We start from the raw sequence: 21,921 nt of genomic DNA, 5'->3' as shown, positions 1-21,921 counted from the left end.
CTCCAAGCGGATGTTGCATGCATCTATGTTTCCTCTTTCTCCATCCAGCGAGCATTGGTCTCCCAGAGGATGTTGCATGCATCTGTTTCTTCTTTCTCTGTCCAGCGAGCATTGGTCTCCAGCGGACGTTGCATGCATCTATGTTTCCTCTTTCTCCATCCAGCGAGCATTGGTTTCCCAGAGGATGTTGCATGCATCTGTTTCCTCTTTCTCCATCCAGTGAGCATTGGTCTCCCAGTGGATTTTGCATGCATCTGTTTCTTCTTTCTCTGTCCAGCAACCATTGGTCTCCCAGCGGACGTAGCATGCATCTATCTCTACTCTTTTCCATCCAGCGAGCATTGGTCTCCCAGTGAATGTACTATGTATTACGTACTTGTGCAGCATTGTATTATTCATGCGTGTCGGAGTTCCGACTAGGAAGACAGACGTTGCCTAGCAACACGCCCCCTTTCCTCAGATTTCCCAGCTCAGTAGTCAGACAACCGTGAGGACACTGAGCAAGAATTTCGATACGGAATCCAAGATGGCTGCGCCCTGTGTGACTTGTATGAATTGTTTTCATTGGTTTTGGACCGCTTTGGTTGTTTAAATTACGATTTTAATCACTCGTATTACTGCGATACCTTACTGCGTCTGTATCACTGCCTGCGGGTATGGGAATCGGCCTTGTTCTGAGTGCAATATTGAACGAAACCTTGTTTCAAACGGGTGTTACTAACGTGGCTAGCGTTGCTAACAGAAGATAACTAAAACATGAAATAAGTGAGAATTTTAGAAGTTCAAATGGCTGCGTTTTGATAAGCGCCTGGTACTCGGCCAGTGCTACCATAGCAACAGCTTTCTGGGTGGCGTCTATGTTTTTCTCTGACTCGGACGCGCAAAACATACCAGAAAACTTGAAGTGTAGAAATGACGTCATATACAAGGGCCGAATCAGTTCGTTGACAAAAAATCGGTTCGTTGACAAAAAATTGTTCGTTGACATAATAGAACGCAGTGTTATCAGGGCTGGGGAGTTTCAGGTAGCAGGGCGGACTCCTGTGCCTCATCTACATTCAGAGTGTCTCCACCTCTATGTAACTCCTCCCCCTTGAAAGATATATAATCTACAATGTATTTTGCCTTAGTCAGATCTTGGACGAAGCAGACTACAGCAATAAAGAAACCTGCTTGAAAGATATCCCAACGTCTCCTGGTCTTCGCTTCTGAGTCCCTACACTTTAGAAGAAAGTTCACTACAGTACTTATCTCTACTCTATCCCGTCCAGTGAGCATGGGTCTCCCAGCAGACTCAGCATGTGTCTATCTTCCCACTACCTCTGTCCAGCAAGCATTGGTCTCTCAGCGGACAGCATGTATCTTCCTTTTTCATATTTCTGTCCAGCGAGCATTGGTCTCTCAGTGGACCCGACACGTATCTATCTTTCCTGCCCAGCCAGCATTTTCAAATTCATTCCACCTCGCAGGTGGCCGGTAGAGCCCAATATCCTGACGCCATAATAATTATATGTAGATGTGAACTCGTGTGAAATGTTCTGTGGGACAAGATTATATAACAATTAATCAAATGCTGTCTATATTATGCTACTGTTCCACAGGGATTGTACCTTTACCCTGGACTTTTTCAACGAATAATCGATCAGGGGCACATTTTATGACTTATGGGCCGGGAGGAGTCATTAGGATGGTGCAAATAAATAAGAAGATAATATGCATTGCAAACAGTATTATGGTTGAAAATGAAATAAAGGGGGCCGTTGCGACGTTCATCTGTTATTAATAGGACAACTTAGTTTGAATAAATGAGCAGACACTGATTAGCTACTTGCTCTACGTTTATTTAAAATTAACAGCAAGACGAAGTGAATGAGCTTTCCATTAAATGAATCACACACAGTAAACAAAACCTTAACAAAAAAAACTTAGCAATTTAGACGCGCGAACTGGGTGCCGGTGCGGTGACGTACATGCTCGGGCAGATTCGGTTTGAAGTCGTTCATCCTCGGATGCGGCGCCGCGCGCGCTGTTACAAAAAAAGCCTTGCACACAGCAAAGCGAAATGAGGTCTTGCCAGTCTTGCGCACCCAACGCGTCATTTTTGCCGCGCACACCTTCTTGCGGAGTCGGACCATAGACAGTAAAAGAAACGGACGCGTCGAGTATAAACAAGGCTTTACTCCTTGTCAGCCCGCGCTCTGATCGGTAAAGGGGCACACACAGACCTCTCCAGAATCATCTCCCGCACCAGCCTCTGAAGCACCACTAACTCCGCCTCCGTTTCCCTCGTAAGCTGATATTAGTATTTAAACATTCTCTATGATAAAAAAAAAGTTTGTCACACGGTTTTGGCGGTTATAGAGTTCTAATGACGGTGTTCAACTATAACCGTCGGTCTCACGGTTATATAATAACCGTCACACCCCTAATATTGACACGAAATGTGTTGGGTGGTTGAAACCACATGTGTTTTAAAAGGGAACTTTGAATGCCATTTGCCCCAGACATAAAAAAGTGTGAAGCTAGAGAAAGGTCAAAATGGTTGCGATAAAATAACTTACCATATAAAACTTTTGCGTATGTGCTGCATAAAATAAGTGTGAAAAAAATGACCTTATAAGGTAATTAGCTGTACTATAATGAAAGCTGCTAGATGGGGGCGGCCCAGAAAAACAGGGTTGGTATAAAAAGCATGAGAGAGTTATTTTCGGGCCGCAATTCGGTATTCAGAATAATATCTTTGATTTATTCTGAATCTTTTTAAATGAAACAAAATCATGTTGTGGTGATTCGTAAAACTTTTTAACTTTTTCCCTATCAATATTTCATGAATTTTTGTAATGAAATATTAATATTAATATTAGCAAACGCTCCAAGCAACCAACGCCAGGGTTGAACTGGTTAGAGGCACGGCCAAGGAGAGGTGCCAACAAGTTTTTATGACAGTGTTGTCAAATATCTATTCCGAAGCTGTAGGGGGAGCTCTATAGAGAAACCTGTGAGAATACAGCGAAGAAATTGCCAAAACTGCATAGCGCCACTTTAAAAAGGATATATACATATATATACATATATATATATATATATATATATCTTTTAGAAATGACCGATGGTTTGGCTAGATTAGACCCTTATTCCTCGGCTGGGATTGTGTAGAGCACTTTGAAGCTGCATTAAAACTGCAATTTGGACCATCAAACCGTTGGAGCCCATTGAAGTCGACTACATGTTGAAAAATCCTGGAATGTTTTTTTTTATTTACCTTAATTTCTTTACGACTGAAGAAAGAAAGACATGAACATCTTGAATGACGTCGGGTTAAGTAAATTATCAGGAAATTTTAATTCTGAAGTAAACTAATCCTTTAAACAGTGGTAAATAGGGCCCACCCTATTTAGGTTGGTCATTCCACATTATGTTGCCCTAAAAGGACATTCCCTTTATTATCCTTCACAGTCTAAGTACACTTGAACTAATGCCCAATCGTTATAGCCGTAACTCTAAAATCTCAGTTGCTGTGCCCAAATGCTCAACTCAAAACTGGACTTTAGTTTTAGATTTGTGGTAACAATAGATACAGCATAATCTACTTACGTACGTAATATCACAGTAAATCAGAATGAATACAATCTATATATTATCCAGGTAAATTAAACAATCATTCAAAATCCAATTCAAAGAATAAAACTTCAATCAATCATATACATGATCTATGATAAATTATCAATTCAGAGATCCGATAATTTATAAGTATTTACCTGGCAGTGGAAAAGACTACACACAGATTCCCTGAACCTTTTATTACCTGCTTTTAAATATCCAGATAATTCATACATTTACCAAAAGGTGTTTGTTTTTCTATCAACATTTGGCCACCTCACTCTGGGGGATGTAACCTGGTGAGAATTCTTCTTTGGTTTCTGTGGGAAGATGCATTTCATTTAAAACCCCTGGCAAAATGATGGAATCACACAACTCAGAGAATGCTTACCCAGCGTTTTTACATTAGCAAACAAACAAATCAGACATGAGACCATTTTTTTTGTTCAATAGCTTAACAATCTGGCTCCATGAAACATACCTCACAAAATTGCCTTTTTTTCCATATCAAGTAAAGGAAAAAAGTACCAAACGCACTGGGACCTTTAAAATGATACCAAACATGAATTATCATGCTCTTTTTAGGTGATATTTGAGCATCTTCAGTTCATGATGCTCAATGAGGAGTATGAGGCGATAGAGAGAGTGAGTACGGAAACCGTTGTGGGCAATCAATAGTGAGGCGAGACTCTACTGTCTCCACAATAGTGGGGTGGGTTGTCTTGGATGTGATTTTCTTTTAGAAAGTGTTCAGATGTTGATTCCATCAAGAGTTCGGTGTTTCCTCAGAGTGTGTTCAGCCATTTTTGCACCAGTCTTACACCACTTTTAATCGCCACTTACACTAAATGTAACAAGATCAGAATCATTCTCTCGGTTTGGCGATTACCTAGTTATTTTTTGTAACTGACATTTAAATCAGGCTACTCGTCTGGTCGGCCAAGTAAAATTCATTCACTTGCACCTTCAAAAAATCCACTTGGCCCAGACAAGCGTTCATGTCGAGCCCTGGCTTCAGCTGACTTTCAAAAGCGAAACTCGTTCTGTACTGATCACACGTGTGCGGCTTCTCTCTACTGTGGATCTTCTCATGTGTTTTCAGATTTGCCGACTGACTGAATCTCTTGTCGCAGTGTGAACACTTGTAAGGTTTTTCTCCAGTGTGGATCCTCTCATGTGTTTTCAGGCTCGATGACTGACTGAATCTCTTGTCACAGTTTGAACACTCGTAATGTTTTTCTCCAGTGTATATTCTCCGGTGCCGTTTTAAATCACTCACTAAATGAAAACTCTTCCCACACTCACAACACACATGATCTTTTACATGAGTATGAATTTTCTGATGTGTACGTAAACTATACAGCAGTGAAAAACTCTTTCCACACACAAAACATGAATGTGGCTTCTCCTTCGTATGGACTTTAAGATGTTTCTTTAGGGCGGGTGCCACAAGAAATGTTTTTCTGCATTGATCACATGTGAACGGTTTCTCACCGGTGTGGATCCTCATGTGTTCTTTAAGGTATGCTGATGTGAAACTCTTCACACATTGACTACACGTGTACGGCTTCTCTCCAGTATGAACTCTCATGTGGTTCTGAAGCTGTGATGATTGTGTGAAACTCTTTCCGCACTGATCACACGTGAACGGCTTCTCTCCAGTATGAACTCTCATGTGAATTTCAAGTCTGTGTTTGTATGTGAAACTCTTCCCGCACTGATCACATGTGAACGGCTTCTCTCCAGTGTGAACTCTTATGTGAAGCACAAGATGTTGTTTTTGTCTGAAGCGTTTTCCACACTGATCACATGCGTGTGGCTTCTCTCCGGTGTGGATTTTCATGTGTTGATTGCGATTTGTTATTTGTGTGAAACTCTTCCCGCACTGATCACATGTAAATGGCTTCTCTCCAGTATGAACTCTCATGTGAATATCAAGATTATGTGTGTTTGAAAAACTCTTTCCACACTGAGTGCAGATGAAGGATTGCTTGGCTCTTCTTCTCTTTAAAAATTTATTTTTAGTCTTTGAGCGACTCAAAGGTTTTTCTCCAGGTTTGATATGATGTTTCACCTCCACTTCACTCAGTTCTTCACTCTCCTCTTTCACTTCCATCAGGTCCATCTCGACAATGGTGACGAGCAGAATATTCAATTAGGAAAAGTAAATTACATAGACAATTCAGATCATAATTTATTCATACCGCAATGCATGATGGGAGAATGCAACTCTTTAACATAAGACATTTGACATTATCAGGATCCACAAATATTCCCCATGCAACATTATAGCAGTTTAATGTAGTACTGACAATAAATCTCTGAAAACTTGATTTTTTTTATCATCACACAGTAATTTTATTTTGGGTGAACTATTCACAATATATATCTTGTCAATATCCACAATACATATATTGATATATTGATATATGATATATTGTTACACCCCTATGAATGAATGAAGAATAAACACCAACCTCTTTGTTCTTCAGGATCTTCAGTGTGTTTCATTCTGCAGGTTCTGGATCACTCGTGTTCTCACTGTCCTCTTTAATAAACTCAGTCTTTGCAGATTTCAGCTCTTCCTGATGCTTTGATGCTCGTCTTCACTTGTAGTTAATTGGAATTTACGGCATTTATTGGAGAATTGCTGTGGGAGGAGCTTCACTGATGATGAATTGCAGTGGGAGGAGCTTCACTGATGATGAATTGCTGTGGGAGGAGCTTCATTGATGATGAATTGCAGTGGGAGGAGCTTCACTGATGATGAATTGCTGTGGGAGGAGCTTCACTGATGATGAATTGCAGTGGGAGGAGCTTCACTGATGATGAATTGCAGTGGGAGGAGTTGATCAGCCAAAATCAAAAATATATCAGTTACTGAGTTTGTTTTATGCTCATGGACAACATAATATAATAATGTAAATTCTTCCTAATACCAATGGTAAAAAAAAACAGTTGAAAGCATAAACAGAAATAAATGTACATATAGTAACCAACAAATAACTTAAGTCTGTTGACACGACACCAATTGATTGAACTTAACCTTTTAAGCTATAAGCCCACTTTTGAAAAATCCCCAGAAATGACATACCCAAACTGAAAGAGATGCAGTTCATGAACCCTAAGTACTAAAAGCACAAGTATGATCTCATTTGAAAGCTGACACCTGGTAGTTTGTTGTAAATGTAGAATTAATTATTGTCATAATGAAACATTTTTTTAAATAGCTTCAAAGTTTTGTAAAGTTAATAGAAATTTATTTTTATGAAACATCTTCATGAAAATAATATTGAAGTTGGCCCTGGAGCAATCTAGAAAAGCACTGCAGCTAAAGCCATATGTGTGACCATTTTATATTTAAAATCTGAAAATGATAAGTCTAAAACTCTGTATTTAGTTAAATGTTTTTCAAGATCATGTCAAATTACTTAATTTTGATTAGACTCTAAAATGCAAACTGATGTTTAGTCATCTTCTGAGTCATCTATTCAGTCTATTGTCTCTATTATTTTGTGGTGCAAACGAGCCCCAGTCAGTGTGAGTCTCCCCTGCACACATTCACACCTCTCCAGACTGGTTATGGCTCTAAATATGCATTTCTTTTGTCTGCATTATAGCTACTAACGACTGGCTATTCACAGGCTATTCATAGGGTTTCAAACCCTAATTTCTTTTATCAAAGTTCTCACTAAATATTTGAAACTGGTATCAAATATACTGAAACATTTCAGTAAGCATTCCTATTTAGAAAAAAATCATAAAACAATAACTGCTGGTGGCAGGTGCACCTGGGCTAGCTAGCATGTTAGCTTAGCACACCATCAATACACGACCATTTATGAGATTAAAACCATGTTTGCGCTCCAAACTTACTTTATAACGCAAGTCGAGTGTTTTAATTAATCTTCTGTGATCTAATTTGGCTTTAGATTTAAAAAAATCCGACAGAACATTTATTACACAGCGTTGAGTATACAACCAGGCTATGAAGGTACGCGAGGAAGAGATACTAGCATAGAAATTGAGTTTCGGCATGGGTATTGCATAGTTTGAATATTTTATGTCACTTATTATATACCCAATTTATAATGCGGGAAATTCTCCCCCAAACATTGATCCACTTTAGCATGTAGATTGTATGAGTAAATTAATCCACACAGATTATAAAATCAAATCAATTATTTTAAAACTATCCGAGAGACGCAATTTCACAAACAGCGTGAGTGTTCAGCAGTGCAGCGTCTTCTCTCTCGTCTGTCAAAATGGGTTAAACAAGGCCAGTGTGAAGCGCTGCAGGCGGCGTTACTACACTCTCGCGTTTATGATTCAGGACATGACGGTATCGTCACTTGCACAATCGGCCAGCATTGCATTGTAACTAAAGTTTATAATTTTCATGTCTTAAATCTTATCAGTTTAAAAATTCAAGTGATTTAAACTATCCAGTACTCACGCGCTCTCTGAGAGATCGTTTTCTCTGCTTGCATACATAGAGTAATGCCGCCTCACAAACAGCTTGCGAATAACAAAAGTTATTTTTCGCGGATTATATTGCTTTAACACGGAAAAAAACACGCAAAATTGTGTCCAAATTCCAGTCTTGGTTAGTATACTCGCAAACACAGTCGGTTATGTATTAAACGCATGTGACTGTGACAGAATGAAAACAGTAATCCGTGCACTAACTCTAAAAGTGTCAGCAGCCATATGTCTGTCATTAATGTTGTCATCACAACAACAAAAGATAGCTTTAATTGTAAGGAATCAGAATTAATAGCATGTATTTAATTTAGTCGGGACTTAGGAGGACTAAAAAGCTAAAAGATTATGTTAAGACCGTGTTATTTTACATTTGATTACTTTATTCAGTTTCTGTAGTATTTCTGAATACTAGTGTTAGACCTACCCAAACCCTTTTCTCTTTATTTGTATCTTTATTATTTTGTATAAATGTCTGCTACTTTTTTTAGTGTAAACTATTAACAACAAAATGACCCCATTGTAAAAGCGCAATGAGTGCGCAAACATTTATGTGAGATAAATGTAATAAGAACATTTTCTAAAAACAAAATGTATATCGTCATAATCATTATCGCAAATATTCTTGAAATATTGTGATATCATTTTGGGGCTATATCGCCCACCCCTAGCAGCATAATAAATTAGGTGAAAACAGGAACTACTGTCATGAAATAAAGAGTGTTTTCAGCGTCTCTGTTAATATTGATGAGCCTCAGACTATAAACACTCATTCAACAAGACATTCAGGATCATCAGCAGATCATCTCACTTTATTCTGAGTGTTTGCTGTTAGAAACACATTATCTGAGTCAGGATACATGATAAAAGCCTATCAAACTGCTCTATTGAAATATAATACTGTTATTTATCGCAATATAACATGGATAGCCTAAATTATCAATAAAATAACAAAATAAATCGACACCTATCTTTATCAACCTCTACATGCAAATAACTAAAACACCATAATATGTCCATATGAATCTAAATTCGACTTTAATTAGCTAATTTGATCATAAACATGTTACAGATTTGTATTTACTGAAACAACGATCATAAAACTCTTGAAAATAAAGAGTACCAGCAATAATAATTAACGTTTCCTTTGTCAAACTATCTATATTCACATTTATGTATAGATTTTAAATTTCCCACATTCATTACTCAAACAGGGACAATAAAACGTGTTTAGAATATATCTCAATTTTGTAAAAAAAAACAAACGAAGTCTGCAAAAAATAAATATAGATAAAGATATAAAGGTAAAAATTAAAATGGCAACAACACTTGAGTTCGATTCCCATCAATTCCCTTCACAGATCTCAAACTTTTGACTTGACATTCAGTAACAGTTCTCACTCCAAACATCGAGACAATCACACAGACGAACACAAAAACGCTCAGGTCTGAATGAACTCCACATATTCTCCTCATGCTCGCTGCTGCTGCACTAAATGTTTATTTCATTATGAAGACAGAAAAGACGCACAAGTATCGCTGTGTCCGATAAAACAATACAGAAATGAGTCTGTAGCTTAATCAAACTGTATAAAGTGTGTTTGATGGTTGTGTAAATATGAGAAATACCGTGAACTGCTCTCCTTGCCTCAGAAGACTCGACGCTGAAACTGAGGGACGGCGCGAGTGAGCGGTGAAGTCATCGGCCTCCAACGCACGCTCTTACGGGAGTCAGCCAATGAGGGCCACGCAGATTCGCATATTTACTAGTAGCCTTCGATTAATATTATTTTACAACTGAAGTGACTATAGTGAAAGGGACACATCCAATTAAAGCTCATATAGGCAGAATAAGCAGAGGATCATAGAAAATAATGCAAAATTACAGAAATCGTCAAGTTGTTCCATCACTCATTTGTAAAATGGCTACTACAGCAACACAGGCCTAGTGTTAAAGGTATAGCGGAGAATCTTTTCGAATTTTAGAGAAGACCTGCCTTCTCCAATTTATTAAAAAATTTACATGCGCAACACTCTATTTGCTCCCGAGAGGGAACACCTATTATGGTGAATACATTATAATTATCGAAAATGAACACACAAGGTTTTAGAATATTTCAGCGTGATACCATTTACCATTTGGTCATAAGGCTACTTTAGACAAATTGAGATGTTTACCGTGTCTACGCGGTGCATGACTTGTGCCAGGGCTAGCATCGCTAATCATAACTTACATTAACTTTTACTAGCAGTGATTTTAAATGGATTTCTCCATGACAAACTTTACCCGTCTAGTAGAATCTTCGCGACTGCGGCATCAGTGGGAAGCCCAACCTGTGCTTTTAGCGCACGCCAGCGTGTGAAATATTCACCCAAAATCACTCTGGTCTTGTTTCTATATTCTGCGGCCTTTCTCTTCTTATCATACACTTCGTATACATTTTTTCTCTTTCGACCCTCAGCCATTTTCAAAGAAATGGCTGAAACCGTAACTCATCACACATAATACACCTGAAAGTGCGCATGCGCAGAAAGTGAAAACTACATAGGGACGAGCACGTACGACGGCCTTACGTAAACATATCACCAGAATGATTGACACTTAGGTGGACCAATAGTATAGGCTACCCACCCGGAAAAAGAAAATCCTCCGCTATACCTTTAAGCCCAATTTATACTTCTGTGTCGAGTGCACGTCGTAGGCAAAGCACGTAGTCGACGCCATCATGAGCATTTACTTCGCCGAAACGCTTTGGTGGGTTTCAATGTTCCACTGTGTTTAGATTCTTTCCGGCTGTTTTTGCGTTTAGGCTACTATAAGCAATGGCAACTGAAACAGAGCGGATCATGTTGGAGTTGGATCTTATCGAGGTGGAAAAACAGTTAAATTTAGAGAAATTACTATTTTTTTTTTTTATTGTTTGATTTATATGATGTTAAATGTTGCTGATCGTGTTATTTTACACATGCATATAATTACGCTTGTTTCTGCATCTTCTTCATCTGTCTTCTTCTTATGGTTTTATTGGCGGTTGGCAAACCAGCTTATTAGGTGCTTTACCGCCACATACTGAACGGGAGTGTGGATCAGAAGATTTGGCAAAATATAGGGAAAATAATAATAATAATAATAATAATAATAATAATTATTATTATTGGTAATAACCTTTATACTAACTGTATATGTATTTCCCTCAATGCTGTTCCAAGGATGTTTTTTTAAAGTGAAGTTTAGTTTTAATTTTTCAAGTACTTCTTTTAATTCTTTCCTTTCCTTTTCATATACAAAACAATCCATCATCACATGTTGGACAGATTCTGATTTACCCCTTTTCCACCAAAGCGTTTTGAGAGCCGGTTCGGAGCCGGTGCCTGCGCGCGAACCAGTTCTTTGTGTTTCGACAGCCAAAGAACCGGTTCTCGGCCAGGAAAACTGGTTCCAAAGCGGCACCAACTTTTTGCTGGACTAGAACCAGAGAACCGTTCTTTTGGCACGTCATGCTTACGTTGGGGGGCTGGGGGCGGGTTTAGATGTGTCCTAAACATCTTTTCTGACCGCAAAGCCAGGAGAAACATTTGCAGAAACACGATGTAGTCCGCCATTGTAATTGTTATGCTTGAAGTTGGCTGTTATGAACTGCTCCGAGACTTGGAGGTGAAGATCCAAATGCAGCTTTATTATAGAATAGTCAAACAGGCAGGGATCAACAACAGCAAAACAGGGCAACGGAGACAAGGCAGAGACAAACCAGATACAAGCAAAGGGTCGAGGCAGGCAGAGAGAATCAGAGTCCAGTGAAACAGTCCAGGGTCAGGGCAGGCAGCAATAATCAGAGTCCAAGAGCAATCCAAAGTCAAAACCAGAAAAACAAACACGGGAAAACGCTCGGAAATGCAGACACACAGTACAACAAGACTTCGCGGTGAGTGAATGAATGAACCTAGTATAAATAGACTGAGACTAGCAGGATGACAAGACACAGGTGAATACAATCAGTGACAAAGAGGTACAGGTGAATGTGATCAGTGATGATGAGTCCAGGCAGTGAGTATGGGAAATGTAGTTTGTGAGGAAGTGATCATAGTCTATTGTGGAGCGCCCTCTGGTGGCTCTGGAGGGCACTCCAGCTGGTGATCGTTACACAGCCCCCTCCCCAATGAGCGGCTTCCAGACGCTCCCAAACTGTCCGGGTGGGTGGTGGCATGGAGGCGGATCCGGAGGCGGGATGGAGGGCCAGGTTCGTGGAGCAGAAGAGGACCTGGAGACTGCGACAGGACGGAAGGCCAGGGCGGAGCAGACAGTCCATCGGGCGGCCAGGGCGGAGCAGACAGTCCATCGGGCGGCCAGGGCGGAGCAGACAGTCCATCGGGCGGCCAGGGCGGAGCAGACAGTCCATCGGGCGGCCAGGGCGGAGCAGACAGTCCATCGGGCGGCCAGGGCGGAGCAGACAGTCCATCGGGTGGCCAGGGCGGAGCAGACAGTCCATCGGGCGGCCAGGGCGGTGAAGACCCCTCGGGCGGCCAGGGCGGTGAAGACCCTTCGGGTGGCCATGGCGGTGAAGACCCTTCGGGTGGCCATGGCGGTGAAAACCCTTCGGGCGGCCACGGCGGTGAAGACCCCTCGGGCGGCCACGGCGGTGAAGACCCTTCGGGCGGCCACGGCGCAGGAACAGGCACCGGCTCAGGAACTGGGACAGGAACAGACTCTGGCTCAGGAACAGGAACAGACTCTGGCTCTGGCTCAGGAACAGGAACAGGAACAGGAACAGACTCCGGCTCGGCAGAAGTAACGTGAACAGTCTCTGAATCGGCCATCTTGTCCGTAGACACTGGCTCGGAGGCGGCCATCTTGTCCGTAGACACCGGCTCGGAGGCGGCCATCTTGTCCGTAGACACTGGCTTGGAGGCGGCCATCTTGTCCGTAGACACTGGCTCGGAGGAAGTGACGTGAACAGTCTCTGGTTCGGCCATCTTGTCCGTAGACACTGGCTCGGAGGAAGTGACGTGAACAGACTCTGGATCGGCCATCTTGTCCGTAGACACTGGCTCGAAGGTGGCCATCTTGTCCGTAGACACTGGCTCGGAGGAAGTGACGTGAACGGTCTCTGAATCGGCCATCTTGTCCGTAGACACTGGCTCGGAGGAAGTGACGTGAACGGTCTCTGGCTCGGCCATCTTGTCCGTAGACACTGGCTCGGAGGAAGTGACGTGAACCGACTCTGGATCGGCCATCTTGTCCGTAGACACTGGCTCTGTAGAAGTGATGTGAAGCGTCTCTGGCTGGACGTGGCTGACGTGAAGCTCTGGCTGGACGTGGCTGACGTGAAGCTCTGGCTGGACGTGGCTGACGTGAAGCTCTGGCTGGACGTGGCTGACGTGAAGCTCTGGCTGGACGTGGCTGACGTGAAGCTCTGGCTGGACGTGGCTGGGCTCTGGAAGCTCTGCTGAGACGTGGCGAGGCTCTGGAAGCTCTGCTGAGACGTGGCGAGGCTCTGGAAGCTCTGCTGAGACGTGGCGAGGCTGGACAGGCTCTGGCTGGACAGGCTCTGGCTGGACAGGCTCTGGGACTGGTTCGGCGGGACGAGATTCAGGCAGGACGGTGATCCTTGCAGACCGTACAGACCTTAGCGGGGAATCTGCCAAGCTGGACATCAGCCCTGAACGCCCATAGACCGATCCAGTGTCAGACCCGCTGACTGGCGTGTCGCGAGGATCCTCAGGTTCAGTAGAGAAGATGTGAAGGAACCCGGTCTCGGCAGGAGGAGATACTGTGGGTTCACGGAGCTCTTTCTCTACCACGCCCACAGTAAACGATGAGTCGCTCAACAAAAGGGCCAGGTTAATATAGTGCTCTAAAGTCCAGTGAGGATCATGCAAGGGCATGAATGAACTGAGCGGTTCAGATAGTCCTCCCCGAAAAAAGATCATAAGACATACTGTGTCCATTGAGGTGAGATGTGCCAGTTCAATAAACTCCTCAACATACTTCTCAATCGGCCGATTCCCCTGACGGAGACGCATGATTTGTATACCTGTATCCATGGTTGGCATCGCTGCTGGATCTTGGTGTGGCGAAGTCTTCTGTTATGAACTGCTCCGAGACTTGGAGGTGAAGATCCAAATGCAGCTTTATTATAGAATAGTCAAACAGGCAGGGATCAACAACAGCAAAACAGGGCAACGGAGACAAGGCAGAGACAAACCAGATACAAGCAAAGGGTCGAGGCAGGCAGAGAGAATCAGAGTCCAGTGAAACAGTCCAGGGTCAGGGCAGGCAGCAATAATCAGAGTCCAAGAGCAATCCAAAGTCAAAACCAGAAAAACAAACACGGGAAAACGCTCGGAAATGCAGACACACAGTACAACAAGACTTCGCGGTGAGTGAATGAATGAACCTAGTATAAATAGACTGAGACTAGCAGGATGACAAGACACAGGTGAATACAATCAGTGACAAAGAGGTACAGGTGAATGTGATCAGTGATGATGAGTCCGGACAGTGAGTATGGGAAATGTAGTTTGTGAGGAAGTGATCATAGTCTATTGTGGAGCGCCCTCTGGTGGCTCTGGAGGGCACTCCAGCTGGTGATCGTTACATTGGCGCAAGCGTTTCTAGCTTTTTTTAAAAAAAATTTTATTGAAAACATTATGTAAGCAAAGAAGAAAACAGTCACAAAATAGAACAAATAAACGGAGAGAAAAAAAAGACAAGACAGGTGTACATAACTAATCAGAAAAGATTACATATCAAAGGAAAAGATTAAAAGACTTACATATTTCAATTGTTTTTAAAGCCTTCTTGGTTCACGAGTTAGAGATAATCCCAAAGTAATGTTGTACTTGCAAGCGTTTCTAGCTGAGACGTAAAGCGACGTACACAGTGACGTAACGACGTCGTTCACTGGGCGCTCTAGAAGTGGAAAAACAAACAGGTTCTGAGGAGGTTCGCAAGTTGAACCAACTCCGAACCAACTTTGAACCAGCACCAGTTCCGAACCCGTTCTTTTTTGGTGGAAAAGGGGTAATTGATTGCAATATATACACATTCCATTTATATGTCTACCTAATAGATGAAGTGTCTTGTTGAGCCCTGTATGTCCTATTCTGAGACGAGTAATAACCCTTTCTTCACTTTGATTTTTACTCATCTCCCTTTTTATGCCAAATGAGCCTTGAATACCATACAAATGTATTCCTGTATCATTAATATCCCAAAATTCCTGACATATTTTTTGAGTTTGATCTTTTATGATTGCTTTAGCCTCAGTTTTACTTAATGCAATCAGCAAATCTACTGTTGGTGATTTAAGGGATTGTTTAGCCAACATATCCACTTCTTCATTTCCTTTCACACCAACATGTGCAGGAACCCAAACAAACCATATACTCAAACCTTCATTATGTAATCTGTATATTATTGTATATATTTCAATTAGCATATCCGGCCTGCTTGATTTCCCTGACTTTATGCTTTTAAGTGCAGACAAACTATCAGATGCAACTAAAACATTTATTTGATTATATTCCTCTACCCACTGTAATCCCAATATAATGCTACCAGTTCTACTGTATAAACTGAAAGATTATCTGTTGTTCTTTTTTAATGCATTTTCCATTTTGTGGGATTTACACTGCAGCACCTGTATGTCCATTTTTAGGGTTCTTTGAACCATCTGTGAATATCATTATTTTATTAAGAAAATTACTTTCTAAATATCTTTTTACAACAAACCAGACAGGTATTTGTTTTGAATTATTATATTATTAATATATTATTTGTAAATCTATCATTGGCATTATAAACCAAATCCAAGGAGGGATGTTTGAATATGGGACAGTAGGACAATATTGTATACTATTCAAACCTATTTTCCTTGCTTTTTCATTCACAATCCATCCAAAACTCCTAAAATTAGATTTACCATGTTCCCAACATTCCTGTACTATAGACTTTGCAGGATGGGATTCATTATGTCCTTGCAGGTTTACCTAATATGCTAGCATTAGCTTAAGTCTTCTAATACCCAACGTCATCTCTCCCATTTCAACCTGAATTGCCGCAACTGGAGATGTTTTAAAAGCCCCGCTACATATTCTTAGGGCTTGTGCTTGTTCTATATCTAGTTTTTTAAGATTAGTTTCAGCTACCGCCATATAAGCAATACAACCATAATCAAAAGTTGATCTCATAAGAGCCCAGTATATATTTCGCAATGAAGACCTAGTTGCTCCCCAATCTCGTCCTGACAAGCAACGCAATATATTTTGAATTTTCTTCCATTTTGTTTTCATTTTATCTATGTGTTGTCTCCATGTAAGCTTTTCATCAAATAACATTCCAAGAAATCTAATCACTCTAACTTGCTCAAGTTCTTTACCATATAATTTCAATTTGTTTATGTCGCTTAGAGAAACAGATTATCTGAGATTTGATTGTAGATAACCTGAAACGTCTACGGTTACGTATGTAACCCTCGTTCCCTGAGTTGGGAACGGAGACGTTACGTCGGATGACGACGAATGGGGTTTCGCTTAGAAAGCCTATCAACTTCGAGTATTACAAAACGAGCCAATGGCAAAGAAATGCCATGGGTCTGCGGAATTTGCATGGCGTAACTCCGCCCCACCTCGTGGGTATAAAAGGAGGAAGCCGGCAGCAAGCAGATATGTTTCTTCGCTGAGGAGCCAAGACTGAGCTCAGGCGATCCCCGCGGTACAGCGGAAAGTGAAAGGCAGACGTAACGTCTACGTTCCCTACTCAGGGAACGAGGGTTACATACGTAACCGTAGACGTTCCCTTTCGTTGTCACTCCGAGTTACGTCGGATGACGACGAATGGGGTTACCAGTCTAATCACGCCACCTTCTCAGCTGTCTTCCAGTGCCCTGCGTAAATCGAGATCCCTGTCAGCCTGGACAAAGGACTCCATCTATCACAAGAATACCAAGGTACACTGGGAAGCATATCCCAAGCTTAGGGGAAGTATGCAATTAATGCCAACCCGGAGGGGGGGGACTTAGAGAATACACATATGACCCGAAGGAAGCATATGGAAAACACTGGGGTGTCCAGCCGCAGGTGGAATATTTCAACCCCAGGGGTGGCAAGGTGGCTTGCCAAGGGAAAGACACATGCTCAGAGAGGCTTACAGTGGAAATACACATGTGGGGGTCGCTCAGAGGAGGGACCGTACACACGGGAGGCACCTAGCCGACGCGCAGGCAAGACACTGGCGCCGACGTCAGGAGTGCTGGAGGAGCTCAGGGCTTTCGGGAAAGCTCACCTGAGGAAAATATCGCACGTATCCAGTCCGTGGAGTGGAATGGCGAGAAAGCGAAGACACCTGAGCGGGTCCGGTACTAGCTGGTTGAAGCGAGTACACGAGAGGACACAGGCTCCACTGGGAGATTATAGAATCTGGCGAATGTGTTAGGTGTCGCCCAGCCTGCAGCTCTGCAGATGTCTGTTAGCGAGGCGCCATGCGCTAGAGCCCAAGAGGACGCCATACTCCGGGTGGAGTGGGCAGTCACACCAAGGGGGCACGGTCGACCTTGCTGCTGGTAAGCCAAAGCAATGGTGTCCACTATCCAGTGAGACAATCATTTGCTTGGAGAGAGCATTTCCCTTCAGCTTCCCACCATAACAGACAAAGAGCTGGTCTGAGGTCCTGAAACACTGCGTTCTGTCTACATAGGCGCGGAGAGCGCGTACTGGACAGAGCAGTGCCAAGGCTGGGTCTGCCTCCTCCGAGGGCAGCGCTTGCAGGTTCACCACCTGGTCCCGAAAGGGAGTGGTAGGAACCTTGGGCACGTATCCAGGCCGGGGTCTCAGGATCACGTGAGAGGAAGCCGGCCCAAATTCCAGGCACGCTTCGTCAACGGAGAATGCGTGCAGGTCCCCAACCCTCTTGATGGAGGCCAGTGCAACCAGGAGCGCTGTCTTCATAGACAGGAACTTAAGGTCGACTGATTGAAGGGGCTCAAAGGGAGCACTCTTCAGGGCAGTTAGAACCACTGAGAGGTCCCAAGAGGGAACGAGAGGAGGACGAGGAGGATTTAGTCTCCTTGCTCCTCTCCGGAACCTGATGACCAGGTCGTACTTCCCCACCGACTTACCTTCGATGAGGTCATGCCGGCAATGGCGGCAACATAGACCTTCAGGGTGGAGGGAGACAGCCTTCGCTCCAGCCCCTGTTGAAGGAAGGAAAGCACAACGCTGATCGAGCATCTCCGGGGGTCTTCTCGGTGAGAAGAGCAGCAGTTGACGAAGAGGTTCCACTTCAACGCATAGACGTGTCTCGTGGACGACGCTCTAGCGGAAGTGATGGTAGCCACCACCGCTGGTGGTAGGGTACTCAAACCTGCCTCGTCCCATCCAGGAGCCACACGTGGAGGTTCCAAAGATCGGGACGAGGTTGCCATAGGGTGCCCCGTCCCTGAGAAAGAAGGTTCTTCCTCAGAGGGATCGGCCAGGGAGGTGCTGTCGCGAGGAGTACTAGTTCGGGGAACCAGGTCCGGTTGGGCCAGTAAGGGGCAACCAGAATGACCTGCTCCTCGTCCTCCCTGACCTTGCGCAAAGTGTGCGCAAGAAGGCTCACTGGGGGAAACGCATACTTGCGGCCCTGCGGCCAGCTGTGCGCCAGAGCATCCGTGCCGAGCGTACCCTCGGTCAGGGAATAAAACTGGGCGCAATGGGTCGAGTCGTGAGAGGCAAACAGATCTATCTGCGCGTCCCCGAACTGGTCCCAAATCAGCTGAACCGACTGGGGATGGAGTCGCCATTCTCCAGGGAGGGGCTGAAGCCGTGAGATCTCGTCGGCTGCACAGTTCAGCGCTCCGAAGATAGCTCGAAGCAACCTCAGATGCTTCTGACTCCTTAGGAGGAGGTGGCGAGCGAGTTGAGACATATGGCGGGAGCGTAGACCACCTTGATGGTTGATGTACGCTACAGTGGCGGTATTGTCTGAACGGATTAGTACGTGTTGACCCCTGAGCAACGCCCGGAAGCGGTGCAGGGCAAGGCGTACTGCCAACAACTCGAGGCAATTGACATGCCACAGCCGCTGGGGTCCTGTCCAGGAGCCCGCAGCAGCATGTCCATTGCACATGGCGCCCCAGCCCGTGGTGGAGGCATCTGTTGAGACAACAACATGCCGGGAAGCTCGAGCCAGGGGGACACCCGCCCTGAGAAAACCGAGGTTCGCCCACGGGGTGAAGAACTGACGGCAGGTCGGAGTAACTGGTACTCGGAGCATGCCGTGTTGCCATGCCCACCTCGGGACTCGGTCGCGAAGCCAAAGCTGAAGCGGTCTCATATGAAGCAATCCGAGCGGCGTGACCGCGGCTGCAGATGCCATATGCCCCAGGAGCCTCTGAAAGAGTTTCAGTGGAACCGCACTCTTGCCCTCGAATTGTCTTAGGCAAGTCAGCAGTGACTGCGCGCGCTCGCTCGTAAGCTGCGCGGACATGGCGACCGAGTCGATGTCCATACCGAGAAAAGAGATCCTCTGCACGGGGCAAAGTTTGCTCTTCTCCCAGTTGACCCGAAGGCCCAGACAAGCTAGGTGCCGAAGCACTAGGTCCCTGTGTTCGCAAACCTGATCTCGAGAGTGAGCTAGGATCAGCCAGTCGTCGATATAACTCAGGATGCGAACCCCTTGTTCTCAAAGGGGAACAGGGGCCGCCTCGACGACCGTCGTGAAGATGCGAGGAGACAGGGCTAGCCCGAAAGGGAGAACCGCGTACTGGTATGCCTGCCCCTCGAAAGCAAACCGGAGGAAGGGTCTGTGTCGAGGAAGAATGGAGACATGAAAGTAGGCGTCCTTCAGGTCGATCGCTGCAAACCAATCCTGGGGCCGTATGCATTCGAAAACGCGTTTGGCGGTGAGCATCTTGAACGACATCCTGTGAAGGGAGCGGTTCAGCACGCGCAAGTCCAGGATTGGCCGTAATCCACCGGTTTTCTTGGGGACAATGAAGTAGGGGCTGTAGAAGCCGGACCTCATCTCGGCTGGAGGGACAGTCTCGATTGCACCCTTCGCCAGCAGGGTGGCAATCTCTGCTCTCATGATAGGGGCATTGCCACCGACCAAAGTGGAGCGGACTCCCCTGAAGCGGGGAGGAGACCGTGTGAACTGAATCGCATAGACGAGCCTGACGGTACGCGCGATCCAGTGGGACAGACGGGGAAGCTCTAGCCAGGCTCCCAGGAACTGAACCAGCGGCATCATGCGAGCCACAGGCGTCCCCCCGGAGGGGCAGCGAAGCGGAGTAACTGGCCCAGATGTGGACGGCATAGCGGCCCGGAGAGGGGGCACAGTTAGCAACCGCGCCCTGGCAGAGGGGGCCAGGGGAGGACCAGGCTGGTCGTCCCGCGGGGGCCTGCTCTGCCAGGGGTCTGGCGACAGAGGGGGACAGGGGCGAAGCGGTCCGTGGACGGCACACCGTGTCAACCGCCTCTGGGACAGAGGGGGGCGAGGAGAGCACGGCTTGTGGGCGGTGCTCTGTGTCGCCCGAGAACTCTGTGAGCTCAGGGAAGAGGGGATTGTTTCTGTCTTTAACCACATTAGGGTGCTGCCCACCCGTGGGTGAGCAGCGGGGAGTGGAGAACAAAAGATTCTCCCCCGGCCCTCCACCGGGGGAAGGAGTGGTCCTGCTACCACCTCCTGAGAAACAACCATCATCCCTGAGCAGCCCGTCTCAGGAGCGCCGCTTGGCCCGGCGTTTAGCGGGGGGCGGGGCAGGAAAGGGCTGTGGCGCCTTCTTACGGCTTCCTCCGCAACCGGCCCTGGGTGGAGGCTGCTGCGTGGTCCGGGCGGGAGCCGCAGGAGGGCGCCCTCGGCGGGAAACAGGTCGAGGCGTCTGCCCGGCCGGCAAGGTGGAGGCAGCAGCGGGCCGGCGGGGCAGAATGTGTCTGATGGCCTCGGTCTGTTTCTGGGCAGTTGAAAACTGTTGGGCAAAGTCTTCAACTGCACCGCCGAAGAGGCCGGCCTGGGACAAGGGGGCGTTAAGCAGACGGGTCCGCTCGGCGTCCCGCATGTCAGCCAGGTTCAGCCACAGATGTCGCTCCTGGACCACAGCTGTGGACATCACCAAACCCAGGGAGCGCGCGGTAACCTTTGTCGCCCGGAGAGCAAGGTCGGTCGCGGCGCGCAGCTCATCAAAGAGCCCTGGGTTTGTCCTACCCTCGTGCATGTCTCTGAGCATCTGGGCCTGGTAGACCTGCAGAGTGGCCATAGCATGCAGTGAAGCAGCCGCCTGTCCCGCCGCTCTGTAAGACTTCGCCACCAGGGTCGACGAAAATCTACAGGCTTTGGATGGGTGCTTAGGCTCGCCCCGAGAAGAAGCACTCTGAGGACATAGTTGCATGGCAACAGAGCGTTCAACCGGGGGAAGCCCAGTGTACCCACGGGCAGCTGCCTCATCGAGGGGAGGAAAGGCGGATGACACCAGCGAGCGGTCCCGAGAAGACAGGGGGGTCTTCCAGGACTTCGAGATCTCATCATGCACATCCGGGAAGAAAGGTATTGGGGTTTGCCGAGGACGAGGGTCGGCGGCCTTACCCAAAAACCAATCGTCCAGCCGCGAGCGCTCAGGACAGGGTGGAGGCCTCCACTCAAGTCCGATGCTCGCGGCTGCCCGGGAAAGCATGGCCATCATCTCCGGATCAGACTCGAGCACAGCCGTATGCACACCGGAAGGTGGCAGCTGTGACGAGCCCTCACTTCCAGAAGAGTCAAACCCGCCTAGTGATGCTGCAACAGACATGGCATCTTCCTCTGTAGCTTCAACTGAAACACGCGGGCCACCAGAGGGTAGACCCGCGGGAATCAGCAGTTCA

The 21,921-nt window shown here is 45.6% G+C and overlaps 2 protein-coding genes across 2 annotated transcripts in view; one reads left to right on the top strand and one right to left on the bottom strand.

Moving 5' to 3' along the window:
• Positions 1 to 21,921, top strand: part of LOC143746073 (uncharacterized) — a 326,821-nt gene that overhangs the window by 169,481 nt on the left and 135,419 nt on the right. The window lies entirely within an intron of this gene.
• The window catches only part of LOC143746128 (uncharacterized), a 188,177-nt gene continuing 170,240 nt past the window's right edge, over positions 3,985 to 21,921 (bottom strand). Inside the window, exon 5 of the mRNA XM_077237899.1 lies at positions 3,985 to 5,597. Within this exon, the coding sequence (XP_077094014.1) occupies positions 4,514 to 5,597 (1,084 nt within the window). The 3' untranslated portion in view covers positions 3,985 to 4,513. The remainder of the gene's footprint in view (positions 5,598 to 21,921) is intronic.

This window comes from Siphateles boraxobius, unplaced genomic scaffold, assembly GCF_051911475.1.
Source record: "Siphateles boraxobius isolate OS27281-9 unplaced genomic scaffold, OSU_SipBor_1 21, whole genome shotgun sequence".
Taxonomy (NCBI): domain Eukaryota; kingdom Metazoa; phylum Chordata; class Actinopteri; order Cypriniformes; family Leuciscidae; genus Siphateles; species Siphateles boraxobius.
This window is presented reverse-complemented; position numbering and strand designations above follow the sequence as displayed.